This window comes from Aythya fuligula, chromosome 20, assembly GCF_009819795.1.
Source record: "Aythya fuligula isolate bAytFul2 chromosome 20, bAytFul2.pri, whole genome shotgun sequence".
NCBI lineage: Eukaryota > Metazoa > Chordata > Aves > Anseriformes > Anatidae > Aythya > Aythya fuligula.
Genome location: NC_045578.1, coordinates 5,786,694 through 5,799,362, shown reverse-complemented (window position 1 = coordinate 5,799,362; position 12,669 = coordinate 5,786,694). Strand labels below are relative to the sequence as shown.

At 52.7% G+C, this 12,669-nt stretch overlaps 2 protein-coding genes and 1 long non-coding RNA gene across 5 annotated transcripts; 2 read left to right on the top strand and 1 right to left on the bottom strand.

The window, feature by feature from the left end:
• The first annotated feature begins 2,351 nt into the window (after window positions 1–2,351).
• On the top strand, window positions 2,352–4,938 carry CHCHD2 (coiled-coil-helix-coiled-coil-helix domain containing 2). Its single transcript, XM_032201000.1, has 4 exons — window positions 2,352–2,453; window positions 3,039–3,285; window positions 3,920–4,076; window positions 4,638–4,938. Exons 1-4 carry the CDS (start codon window positions 2,404–2,406, stop codon window positions 4,646–4,648), a joined length of 465 nt encoding a protein of 154 aa, XP_032056891.1. The 5' UTR covers window positions 2,352–2,403; the 3' UTR covers window positions 4,649–4,938.
• A 239-nt stretch (window positions 4,939–5,177) lies between these two features.
• Window positions 5,178–6,078, bottom strand: LOC116497311. Its single transcript, XR_004254097.1, has 3 exons — window positions 6,015–6,078; window positions 5,859–5,937; window positions 5,178–5,478 (listed from the first exon to the last, which is right to left on the bottom strand). It is a non-coding gene; the product is annotated as an uncharacterized LOC116497311 (long non-coding RNA).
• On the top strand, window positions 6,044–12,393 carry PHKG1 (phosphorylase kinase catalytic subunit gamma 1). 3 transcript variants are annotated; one of them, XM_032200998.1, is made up of 10 exons: window positions 6,044–6,125; window positions 7,695–7,818; window positions 8,245–8,420; window positions 8,783–8,837; window positions 9,412–9,477; window positions 9,673–9,836; window positions 10,291–10,381; window positions 11,066–11,219; window positions 11,300–11,425; window positions 12,071–12,393. In XM_032200998.1, exons 2-10 carry the CDS (start codon window positions 7,736–7,738, stop codon window positions 12,320–12,322), a joined length of 1,167 nt encoding a protein of 388 aa, XP_032056889.1. In that variant the 5' UTR covers window positions 6,044–6,125; window positions 7,695–7,735; the 3' UTR covers window positions 12,323–12,393. The 3 variants fall into 3 exon arrangements, with proteins under 3 accessions (XP_032056889.1, XP_032056888.1, XP_032056887.1); XM_032200997.1 differs by having other exon boundaries at window positions 6,044–6,135; XM_032200996.1 differs by lacking the exon at window positions 6,044–6,125 and adding an exon at window positions 6,492–6,606.
• The last annotated feature ends 276 nt before the right edge of the window (window positions 12,394–12,669 follow it).

The window sequence follows — 12,669 nt, the reverse complement described above, 5'->3', positions numbered from 1 at the left end:
CTGTACAAAAGGAACCTCCAAAGTTTTCCCAAGGAAGGCAGGGTGGTACAGCACAATGGCAGCATTCATCCCATTAATCCTGCCATTCATGCCTTCATTGTTCTGCAAAACAAAGCTAATTCAAAGAGAAATGTGTTGCAAAATGACTTCAGTGTAAAGCAGGAATCTCTCTGCCACCAAAATGGGAAATTGAAAGATATTCATGAAAAATATTTGAGAAAACCAATTAAAAAGAGCTGTTTGAACCCTAACTAGTTTATAAAGTAAATGATCTGCTCTCTCTTGTGTCTTCTGCTATTAATATAAACAAGGACAGAGGGGCAAGGGGAAGAATGTGGAGGTGTTTGAGACAGAAAGAGCAACATAAAGAACAACAGATGTACTAAAGTTGCAGAAGAAGAAATAAAGTAATCTCACATACCTATAGTTTAGCCCTTAAAAAAGACAAGGTCTAGTCAAAGCTTTTTCTGCACGTGCACCATCGGATACCGAGGGCTGGGAGCCCCCTGAACACCAGCAAGAGCAGGACAGAGCTGCAAGCTGTCTGCAGGAGTCCCAGGCCAGCTGCTGGAGAGAAAGTGCCAAAGCTGAAGTGAATTACTTGCTGTTTGCCTGGAGTGCGAGTCCCATAACGCTGCACAGGCATTTGACAAAACCCAAACCCCAGAGCTGCTTAGAAAGCAGACAAAATGGAAGGAGGCCAAGAATAAGGGAAAGAGAGAGGAGCTGTTGTGGATCAGCTCCTGCAGTAATGCCTACAGTCTGGGCTTACGTAGATGCTGCTGCTCTGAATCATGTACTGCTTATATTTATCTCCTAATGATTTTCACGTTTACAGCAACTGCTTTTCTGATGGAAGCTGTGCTTTGGATTGCTGTTGGTGTATAAGCCAACATTTATGCTGCCTACATCAGGTGCAGTCGTTGTCATCAGGCAACAGTTACATCCCCATACATACAAGATGTTGAAATGACTGCTCTCGGGTAGCCACCACCCTTACACAACTGCAGAAATGGTGAACAAGCCATTTTTTAATGTCATGATAGTGAAGTGATGATATTACTGAGTGACAGTTGCATTTCGTGGATGAATTGTGCATATTACTATAGCTATAACAAAGGGTGCTTGCTTACAATGGGAAAATGAGTTGCTTTAAATTTCCCTTTCTATTGCATCTGAGAGTTTATTTACTCATTAGGTCTAATCCCATGCATGTTAGTCATCTGGATGCCTTTCATTATTTTCAGTGGGTTTTAGACATTAAGAAAATAAAGAAAATACAAATGACTAGTCTGCTAACTGCATTAATAGAGAGCAGGTTTCAGTGCAACAGCTGGTCTATCTGTACTGAGGTAGTAAGCTGTAGGGACTGGATTTTAATTATATTCCTATGGAATAACTGTGCCTTTCTCATTATCCTTAATAAATAATTCATACTTTTCTAAGGCTCTACTAAGGTTAATTATTCACAGCAGAATCCAAAAATCATTTGTGTTTTGTGTAAAGATCTCCCTCCATTTACTGGAGTAGGGGCTGTGCCTTTGGTTTTCTTATAACACCTACGATTTTGTCTTATGGCTAAGTGGTGGAAGGCCTGACGGTATTTACTCTGTCCCAGTTGCTCTTTTTGCTGTGCCCCCCATCCCAGGCTGTGCCACAGCAGCCTTTTCAGGCCAATTTCACCACCGGGCTCCACACTCCCAATTTTTTTATTTTTATTTTTTACTTTTAGAAGCAGCCACCAGATGCCCTGTGGCTGAGCCACATTCCGTGGCGGGACACCCAGTGCCTGTGGTACCATCATGACACATCCCACGCTTCACCTCAAGCCCTTTACCCCTTTATTCTTTATTACGGCACCCCGAGGACAAAACACCCCTGGAAAGGTAGTCAGGGGGCGCCTCAGCACCAAACCCCTGGGCACCCCCAGCCTCCTCCTCACCCCAGGAACCCCAAAGAGCCTCTAGCAGGGAGGTTTCGGGGTGGTGGCGACCCCTTGGAGGCAAGAAGGAGGGATGGGGGCTGAAGGGGACTGAGGGGGGCTTAAGGGGGCTGTGGGGGGCTTGAGGGGGACTGAGGGGGGCTTAAGGGGGCTGAGGGGGCTTAAGGGGACTGAGGGGGCTTAAGGGGGGCTTGGGGGGGCTGTGGGGGGCTTGAGGGGGACTGAGGGGTCTTAATGGGGCTGAGGGGGGCTGAGGGGGCTTAAGGGGGGCTTAAGGGGGCATGAGGGGACTGAGGGGGGCTTGAGGGGGACTTGAAGGGGACTGAAGACGACTGAGGGGGACAGGGGGCGTGGCTTTCGTAGGCCACGCCCCCCCTGCGACGTCGCGGCGCTGACGTCATCACGCCCGGCGGGTGTCGGGTGACCTTGAGGGGCAGCCCCGCAGTTCGCTCCCCGCCGCCATGCCGCGAGGAGGCCGCAGCCGCACGTCCCGCGTGGCGCCGCCCGCCAGGTGAGGGCGGCCGGGTTGCACGGCCTCCCCTTTCCCAGCCTTTCTCGCCCTTCCAGGCCCCGTCCGGGGACAATGGGGCTTTATGGGGTCGGGGAGGGGGGTTTGAGGGGAAAACGGGGGTTTGTGGGGTGTGGGGGGGCGGAACTGGGGCTGTGTGGGGTCGGAGGGTTCCCCCCATCAGGGGTCGCCCCCCATTAGGGGGCTCCCCCAGGCTCTGAGGCCTGCTTTAAGCCTCCCCTTCCCGGCCCTGTCTTGCTTCCCGTGAACTCTCGCGGTCCCTTGGGTGCTCCTGGCCTTGAAACCTAGAAATAAGGCCGCCAGCCTCGGTGCCTTAGGATGCGGGGTGTGAAAACTGGAGAGAAACAAACAAACAAACAAAAAACAATTGAAAACTAAATAAAAATAAGGCCGCCAGCCTTACCCTGCTGTGCACAAATGGTTCCCCAGAACACTGAGTCTGTGCCATCCATGTGCGGGGTTACACAAGGAGGAATCGCCAGCAGGCAGAGGGCCTTGGCTTGTTTGGGGTTTAGGCAATGATTTGTGTTTTTTTTTTTTTTTTTTTTTCTCTTTGTGTCCTTGCAGCCGGGCGCCACAAATGAGAGCAGCGCCGCCAGCACCGGCCGCTCGGGCCCCAGTGCCAGCGGCAGCGCCGGCCTCCGCCGTGGGTGCCCCTGCGCCGAAGCAGCCTGGCCTGATGGCGCAGATGGCCACGACCGCGGCGGGGGTTGCTGTAGGCTCTGCCGTGGGCCACACCATCGGCCACGCGCTCACAGGAGGGTTTGGCGGGGGAAGCAGCTCAGAAGCTGCGAGGCCTGATATCACTTATCAGGTAAGGGGAAGCACAGCTGGATGCTAGCTCGTTGAGGTGTGGTTAATTTGAGAGGCCGGCTAGGTGTAGGCTGAAGTGATTGTTATACAATGAAAGATGCACGAGTTCTGGCTGGGGAAACAAAGGTAACTTTACTGACTCAGTTTCCAAGTTTACCTCCACAGTCATCGTGTTTGTTTATCTTAAAAATAGTTCAAAGGGACACGAGTGATGTGTGCCTTTGGCATTGGGGGTTGTTTCCTACGTATATTCTGGTATACGGATGTTGTTCCCTGCTCTAGTACCCTTGTGACTCAGGGGACTTCCATGTGCCCAGTCTGCTGATGATAAGATCTATTGCAAGATCAGTGTCCTGAAGTCACATTTTGTGCTGCTCAAACATAATAAATGCTGTTGCCTTGCCTAGATGCTGTACAAAGTTACTTAGGTGTTTATAATTTACAAAACTGTTCAGAATGTCTGCTGTCACCACTGGAAACTTTGTACTTCAACCCAGTATTTGTTTTCCATTTAAAAAGTAATATATTTTGACAGAAATGCAGGGAAGAAGTACACAGCAATCAGTACTGAGGGGGTGTGGTTTCATGGGCTGGAGCTGTTGAAAAGGTGCTCACGGGGGTGTCTGCCATTTCAGGAACCCCAGGCAGCTCAACCTGCCTACCAGCAGCAGCAGCAGTTTGCTCCTTGCCAGTATGAAATGAAACAATTCCTGGAGTGTGCGCAGAACCAGACCGACCTCAAGCTGTGCGAGGGCTTCAGTGAAGTACTGAAGCAGTGCAGGTTTGCTAATGGTAAGCAGTGGTAGCAGACTAAAGGAGCTAATTGCTGCAGTCATTGTGTGGGTACAATGCCCTGGTTTTTTTTTTCCTATATTTTTTTCTATTCTATAAAGAATAGGGATTGGTACAAAGCAGCAAGCAGAAGTTGGTTAAAGGGAGTCGTGGTTCTGTTGGCTTTCCTGTTTCAATCCAGTACATATAGCTGGAGGTGGTAGGGTGGAGATTGCACGAATTCCTGATGCTTTCATGCTAAATTAATAGAAGCAAATAATTTGGGAGAGGGGTGGCAGCGTGCTTCGAGAAGCAGTGTAGCATTGCCAGTTTGCTACTTAGGAGAGCTGCTGGCCTGCAGCAGGTGTCTCGGGCACAACTAACAAACCATTCTGATGTGGGTGGACAGAAGACTGCCAAGCATATGTGGCTGGGTGGACTGCTGAAGCCTTCCCTTCAACACATTCCTTATCACCCCTCAGTGTTTGCTGGGACACGTATATGGTTACTTCATAGTAAGGGACCTGCAGCTTAGGGATCTAAAACTTGATGTGATTAACTGTGCAACTTCTTATCTTACAGGTTTAGCTTAAGCCTCCAGAACAAGGTTGCTGAAGACCATCTTACAAGAACTGACCTATGAATGAAAAAGCTTCAGTAATAGTCTAAAGCTGTCTGATATTTTGTTAGTTCGTATATTCACACTGTTGTCCTTGTGGCTTGATTTCTGCCATAGCCTCTATGTGTGATACAACTTAAACTGCAAATTAATTTAGCACAACATGGAAAAATTAAGAATAAAGTGGAATGAACTAATGGGGGTCAACTGTTCTGTTGATTGTTGTGTTGAATGTAAGTGAACCAATAAAACTTCTCTCTAGAAGTCCTGTGCTCTAGTGGATTTTGGAATGTGGGGTAGGAGTTGAATTTTAAGAGTAAGCAGGCAAGAACTGAAGTTAGCAGGATCAGCCTGCTCACCAGGTGCACTGGACAGGAAACGTGCCTGAAGGGCTGGAGCTCCAGGAGTCCAGGAACACCCTTTGGTTCTGTGGTTAGCTGTGCTTGCCAGACACCTCATACTTGAGCATTTGAGCCCCACGGGCAGCTTCTGCTCATCACAACATGTGACAAGGAATGCAATGGCTGGCCACAATATTCTGCATACAGCAGGTCTCAATTCCCTTAAAACTCAGCACCCTATCATACCTGTAAATACAATTTTTATGTTCGCATTCAGGAGGCTGAGAAACACCTTTACTCAGAGAAAATCTGTGGTAGTCCATTACATGAGCAAGCCTATGCAATGCTAAGCAGTTCTACTCTTTTAAAATGACGTATTACTGTCTTAAGTTATTAGACTTGTAGTCCCCAATAATGTAAGCAGAGGCTGTGGGTTTTTCTTCCTCATCTTGGGAGTCTTGAACTGAAATGCAAGAATGGGGCCAAGTTGAGCAAGGGTGATGTGACATCTCACAGCTGGTTTAGAGAAGTAACAAAGCTGGTGGTGCCATGTGGAAGAAAAATCTCTCTTTAAAAATTACTGATGTGCCTGAGGGGGCAAAGCCTTTTTCTCTTAGAGGGAGTAGCCAGTTCATGTCCTGCTAAAACACCCAGAGCATGCAGTGTAAATACCCTCCTGCACTTCAGCTTGTCATCACGTGCCACTGAGCTGTGTTGTGAACCCTGCACATGTGTCTCAAGGACTATGGGAACTAGGATGGGGTGTTCTCACAGGGAGAGTGTGTGTGGGGGATAAAGGCTGTACTGAAAGGTGCGATTCTTTTTAAAAAGCCATAGCATTACCTGATTTTTGCTGAGCTGCTTCTGTGCTGTTGTGTATTTCCCCCATTCCCAAGAGCCTCCCGTCTCTGATCTGCGGTTCCTGGAAGTGAAAAGATAAAATTAGCCTTCAGAACGGGGAGGGGCCGCCTCAAAGGTGGGGGACAAGGACAGAAATACCTTTTCCAGGGGACACAAGCTGCGCTTCTGATACCAAATCTCACATTTCGGTCGCGTTTCTCACCATACTGATAAAAAAGAAGGCGAAAATACTTCGGGCCTCAGAGTGAGGTAGCGCCGGGTAGGCAGGGAGATGCGCTCGGGGCTTTGGGAAAAGCAGAGCCCTCTCCGGACCCCATTCGAAGCACCCAAGGAAGAATCCAAAAAAGAGGAGAACTAAGGAGGAGAGCGATGTGTGCAGATTGTGAATTCATGGTTGCCTTTTTGAGGGCAATCAGCGCGGTGCGGCTCGGGGGGATCCCTCGGAGACCCCCCCGGTGCCCCCCTCAGCCACAGCCCGACCCAGCCGGGCTCCCCTCAGCGCCCTTCCCCTGCTCCCCGCCGCCTCAGCGCGGGGCCTCCCCGGGCTCCCCTCAGCTCGGAGCCTTCCCCCGGTTCCCCCCCAGCTCTGATCACGGCCTCCCCCCCCGTGCCGAGCCTCCCAGGGCGTTATTTTTGGCCCGGCTCGGCCCGGCCCGGCCCCCCGCCGCCTCCCGCCGGCCCCGCTCCATTTCCGCCCCGATGGCGCTCGGCTGAGGCGGCCGGCGAGGAGGTAACGGGGAGGGGGGGGGGGCTGTTTATGGGGTGTGTTTATGGGGTTGGGGCGCTCGCCCGGCCCCAATCCCGCTGCCGGTGCTTCGGGACGCCCCTGCTCCTGTCCCCATAACCCCCCCGGGAGGAGGCAGCGCCGGCCGGGGCCCCCCCCCCGCTCCTCCGCCGCGTTGGTGCCGCAGGGACCCCCCCCTTCCTTCACCCAGGGCCCTGCCGGCGTTTATAAGCCGTGGCGGCGTTGCTGAGCTTTATAAATTCCATGTAGGGCGTTTATAGGTTTATGTATTCCATTAATTTTCATTAAAGCTCTGTTAGATTCCACACCAGCGCTGACAGCAGGCTCAGGGACCGGACAGCGCCAACCCTCCGTAATGGGGTCAGGACGGACACGGTTTGGTAATGGGATCGAACTGCCCTGAGATGGGGGCCAGCCCTGCTTGTGGGGCTTGTGTCAGAGCAAAGGGCAGAGGAGAACCCACAGTGCTGGGGCTGGAAGCCTTGGGCCCGGCGGTAACCCCTCAGCCCGTGCTTTCCCCGCTGGCATTCACAAAAAGCAGGAACGAGCTGAGGACGTCCTGCTCCCGGTGCTTACAAAGAGAAGCCAGTGAAAATTAGGGCTCGGGACAAGCGGTTGTGTATTCTGTAAAAGCCAACACCAAAACCAAGGGCAGCAGCCTTTCAGGAGATTTTGGGTGTACACGTGCGCTGTACTACCTGCCCTGCAGCTCAGCCCCGGCTGACCCCACAGCAGTCCCACCCTGCCCCATTGTCCCTTATTATCCCCCTCCCCTCCTCAATCCTTTCCCTTTTAACATCTTTTTTTTCATACTTTTCCTCAGCCAAAGCCTTTGGGACAGCATCAGGTCAGAACTAATCAGGGTGGGATAGGAAAAAAAAAGTATTTGAAATTATGAGGAGTGAGTGGAGAAGAGGTAGACTTCAAGGCTTTGTGGGGTCTTTGGGTTGTGATATTGTGCTTTTTTTTTTTTTTTTTGGGTGAATGCTGCTGTTGGGGACCTTTGGACCTCGCAGTCGCATGCCGGCTGCAGTGCCCCAGCAGCACATGGCTGAGCTCTTTTCTCCTTGCAGCCCCTTCCTGCCCGTGAGCGAGCACCAGGCGGGAGCCAGCCATGACGAAGGAGGAAGACCTCCCCGACTGGAGCTCATCCAAGGAGTTTTATGAAAAATATGAGCCGAAGGAGGTTTTGGGCAGGTAAAGCTTGGTTTTAGCAAATTGCTGTTTTGCCCCTTCCAGTACCCAATAGCAGCAGCGTCCCACAGGAACCTGATCTGAACAGGGCCCGTGGAATCACAGGGTTAAAAATAGCAAAGAAACTTTTTGCATCAGCTCAAAATCTGTCCCACCAGGATAGCATAACAGAGTGAGATACATTTGTGAAGGAAACACTGTGGTGCATCCCCAGAGTTGGGCTGGGCAGGAGGAAGAAGACACTGCCCCAGCTCAGGACCCTTTCTGGGAGCAGCATCACATCCCCAGGGTGGTGGGAGCCCAGGCCATGCTTACACCATCCCCCTGACAATTAGTAATTAGAAAGCAATTTGAGCCTGACCCTGCAACATCTCAGCATGCTAACAGGGAACAGAAATCACCCCATCTTTCCCGTGTTGTTCCTGGCAGGGGGGTGAGCAGTGTCGTCCGTCGGTGCATTCACAAAGCCACGAGGCAGGAGTATGCCGTGAAGATCATCGACATCACGGCGGGCAACATCACCCCCAAGGAGGTGCAGGAGCTGCGGGAAGCCACTGCCAAGGAGATCGACATCCTCCGGAAAGTCTCAGGCCACCCCAACGTCAGTGAGTTGAGGAAGAGTTTTTTTTGCTTCATTTATTCTTCAGGGTGTTCCCAGGAAGGGTTTGGGGATGAAATCCCCAGAAATCAAACCTCCAAAGGCCCCATGGTCCTAGCAGGACATAGGGCACCTGCTCTGAGCAGCCTTTGCTCAACCTTTGCACACATGTGCCACCAGTGCCCAGGCCACCCCGGCTATCTCTCTCCTGCTCTCCCCCTCAAAACATTAACAAAGATCACCTCATTAACTTAATTACCAATTAGATCAGCAATTTTTAGCCCGTAATTGGAAAGGAAGATGCTATACATGGGGTATGTGGCAAGGAACATACCGCACTGTGCTCACAGCCCCCGTCTTTCATTGCAGTCCAGCTGAAGGACAGCTACGAATCCAGCACCTTCTTCTTCTTGGTGTTTGACCTGTAAGTACCCGCTCGCCCAGCACCGCCAGCTCCCTGAGCCCCAGCTGCCCCCATTTCTCCTCATTTTCACCCTGCAAACAGCCACCAACCTAAATTCTCCCCAGCACCTTATAACCCAGACAGGGTAAAGCGGGGGCGCGACCAGGGCTCATGTCAGGTAGAAAAGAGCCGGCTCACTTCAGCCTTGCCCCCGTTTCCCCTCCGTCAGCAGCTCAGGTTTCTCTGTAACCTTTGGTGGGAGCCCTCAGGCGTCCCTGGAGGTTATTTATATGCCCAGCAGGACCAGGGCTCGTGTGACGCCACGGCTCATGACAGCGGGGCGGTGCGATGGATGTCAGAGTGAGCTGGCACCAGGAGAGCCCTGTCTTGTCCTGCCCAAAGCCTGCCTGCTCTGGGCGCAGTATTTCCTCCTCTTGCTTGGCATTTTGTGACAATATCTAGTCCTTTTTAACCCTTTTTATTAATGTGTCAGCTTGTCATTTTGTGCAGTGGGTGCCCTGGGGCTGTTACAGGGCAACAAGCCCCAGGCAGTCCTCCCCAGGGGTTTGGGTCTGTTTTTCCCTCCCACACTCAGGATGAAGAGAGGGGAGCTCTTTGACTACCTCACTGAGAAAGTCACCTTAAGCGAGAAGGAAACCAGGTAAGGCTGAAAACCGTGCTGCAAAAGCAGAGCACAGGTTCAAAGGAGAGCCTTGCAGTGGGCGCAGCACCCACGAGCAAAATACCCCCCCAGGCTGTGTCCCTACACCTGGGTGTTGAGGTCTTTGGTCCCTGGCCCCATCCCCGGGTGCTGAGGGGCACTGGGGCTAGCAGAGGTGCTGTCACCCGTCCCCAGGAAGATCATGCGCGCGCTGCTGGAAGTGATCCAGTACCTCCACTCCATCGACATCGTCCACCGCGACCTGAAGCCGGAGAACATCCTCCTGGACGATGACATGAACATTAAGCTGACGGACTTCGGCTTCTCCTGCCAGCTGCGTGAGAATGAGAAGCTCAAAGGTAGGCATGTGGTGAGGTGGGTGCGATGCTGGGCTGGCCCAGCCACCCCATTAACATAGTGCCTGCGGTGAACTGGTGGAGCCCCTCCAGCCCCAGTGACTCCAGTTCTCACTCTTTTCAATGACCATGTTCCTGCCCCTTAGAAAAACCATCCAATTTTTCCACTTCTTTTTTCTGTTGTCCAGTTGACCCACATCACCCCATTCATTAAGGTTTTCCCCTCTCCTGCCCTGCAAAGAATCAAGCATCCAACAATGGGCATCACCCACCAGCACACCCACCGCTCTCCTCACTCGCATTTCATAATTCATTATAATTCACCAAGAAAAGTCACCAGCAAGGTGCACACGAGATGCAGTTGCTGCCATCACCATCACTGCAATGATCCCACCCGGATCCAGACACCCCTCGTTGTCTGTGGGTCGCTAAGGGGATGCTCTCCCCTGTTTTGCAGAAATCTGTGGCACACCCGGCTACCTAGCCCCCGAAATCCTGCAGTGCTCCATGGATGATGAGCACCAGGGCTATGGGAAGGAAGTGGACATGTGAGTGAGATGCCTGCCCTCAGCCCCTGGGGTGCTTCTAAAGTGATCATAGTTTAGGGCACAGCAGGAGCTGCTCCTTGCTGGTCAGTGGCTGGGGACCAGCTGTAGGATTTGTGAGCTGAACGATGCACCAAAAAAAACACGGGGCTGGGCTGGCGAGCAGGGAGCTGTGGGAGCAGCAGCCTCTAGCTGTGCCTGTGTCCCCAGGGGAAGAGCCCAGAGCTGCGGGAGCCCAACAGGGGCTTTGCCACCCACGCTGGTGCCTTTGGGCTCAGGTCTGCAGTGCTCAGAGCTGTGACCAACCTCCTGAGACACACAGGGGCATTTCAGCCTCCTTTCAGCATAGCTACCTCCGTCACACCCCGTGGCAGGACATTTTGTGTGCCACAGCCTGAGCCAAAACTGCCCGGGCACCTCCAGCCTTGCTGGCACCTCCAGGTCCCTTCCCTAAAACAAACACCAAGTAAGGTGCATGCCTCCAACTCAGCTTCCTCCTGCAGCATCAGGAGAGCAGCCCCACGGCACCACCATCTGCATGACTCAAAAACCCGCTGCTCCCTGTGACCCATTAGGGCTAACGAGCCCCAGCAGCGAGCTCAGCCCCCCTCGTCAGAACCAAGCAGAGCAGTTTCCTCCTGGTTTTCCAGGCTGCTGAGGCTGGTGTGTCCCCCTGGGTCCCCGCAGGTGGAGCACCGGGGTGATCATGTACACCCTGCTGGCCGGCTCACCTCCCTTCTGGCACCGCAAGCAGATGCTGATGCTGCGGATGATCATGAACGGAGACTACCAGTTCGGCTCCCCGGAGTGGGACGACCGCTCTGACACCGTCAAGGACCTGGTGGGTGCTCAGGGACAGGAAAACCTGGGGTGGGAGCAGGTGTCTGGGACACCCCGGGTCGATCGGGTGCCCTCCCGCAGATCTCCCGGTTCCTGGTGGTGGACCCCCGGCAGCGGTACACGGCCAGCGAGGCGCTGGCACACCCCTTCTTCCAGCAGTACGACGTGGAAGAGGTTCGGCACTTCAGCCCCTTCAGGAAATTCAAGGTGAGGGTGCTGCTGGTGCACCTGGGAACTGGGGCATCCAACAACCCAGAGCCAGAGCCGGGGAGGTGAGTGGTGAGCTGGATTTCCTAGCTAAGCTGGGAGAAACTGGGCATTCAACAAGGCTGGTGGACCGAGGCTTTGGCAGGACACAGCAGCCAGGTTGGAGATGCTTCTCTGAGCACTGTTTAACTGTCTGGTACCTCCTAAGGGCTTTTTCACAGAGGGAGGGGTAAATAAAAAGAGAAGAGAGAAAAACCTGCCTCAAAAAAAATACTTTCAAGGGGAAATCAGTGAGCCTGACTTCACACAGATGCATCAAATGATGCAGAGTGATAAAAGAGCAATTCTTTCCCCTCTCCTATAGCTAATCATTAGGACTATGTTATCATGTTAGGGTAAATATCAGGGTAGTGCAAAGAGTGTCCAAAATGACATTAGATGAAATGTGATCTTAACATCAAGACCGTGTCAGCCCTGAACAGTTGGAGAAAGCTTGTAACACTCAAACAGAGCTAAATAACAGTGCAGGAGCTGGGCTCCCTCCCGACTCCCCTTTGCAATAGCAGCAATTTGGGGCACATTAGCCTCAGTCCAGTCCCTGTCTTGGACCTGATCAGCAATTTGCCTGTTCCCCTCGTGCTGCAGGTGATCTGCCTGACCGTCCTGGCATCCGTCCGCATTTACTACCAGTACCGCATGGTCAAGGCGGTGACGCGGGAGCTGGTGGTGCGGGACCCGTACGCCCTGAAGCCCGTCCGCAAGCTGATCGATGCCTGCGCCTTCAGGACCTACCGGCACTGGGTGAAGAAGGGGGAGGCGCAGAACAGAGCCGCTCTCTTCGAGAACACCTGCAAGGCTGTTTTGCTCACCCTGGCAGCGGAGGAAGAGCTGTTTTGATCACAGCGCCTCTGCTGCATAAGCTGGTGGGTTTGCTCAGAGTTAAGGCAAATAAAATATTTCAAAACCCACCAGTGATTTCTTGTACTTTTTCTTAAAAATACTGCTGGCCTCGAGTTAGGTGCAAACAGCTGTCAAGGCTGTGGTATGCCCCAGGGGTATATCCCAGTTTGAGTTTCCTCCAAAATCACTGTAAGGGACCACTTTGGAGAAGCCATCTCCAGTGGAGCTGCAGCCCAGTGCTGGACTCGTACAGTCTGAGCAGTGCCTGGGACTCCTGCACCATCGGGCTGGGGGACAGAGGCAGCCCGCAGCACATTTGTAGACCTCATGTACTGGTTATAACA

Coding starts and splice junctions, on each gene's coding strand:
- PHKG1 (XM_032200998.1), top strand. CDS start 7,736: ATGACGAAGGAGGAAGACCTCCCCGACTGGAGCTCATCCAAGGAGTTT. Junction 8,838..9,411: donor TTCTTCTTGGTGTTTGACCT/GTAAGTACCCGC, acceptor TCCCACACTCAG/GATGAAGAGAGGGGAGCTCT. Junction 9,837..10,290: donor TGAGAATGAGAAGCTCAAAG/GTAGGCATGTGG, acceptor CCTGTTTTGCAG/AAATCTGTGGCACACCCGGC.
- CHCHD2 (XM_032201000.1), top strand. CDS start 2,404: ATGCCGCGAGGAGGCCGCAGCCGCACGTCCCGCGTGGCGCCGCCCGCC. Junction 2,454..3,038: donor CGCGTGGCGCCGCCCGCCAG/GTGAGGGCGGCC, acceptor GTGTCCTTGCAG/CCGGGCGCCACAAATGAGAG. Junction 3,286..3,919: donor GGCCTGATATCACTTATCAG/GTAAGGGGAAGC, acceptor CTGCCATTTCAG/GAACCCCAGGCAGCTCAACC.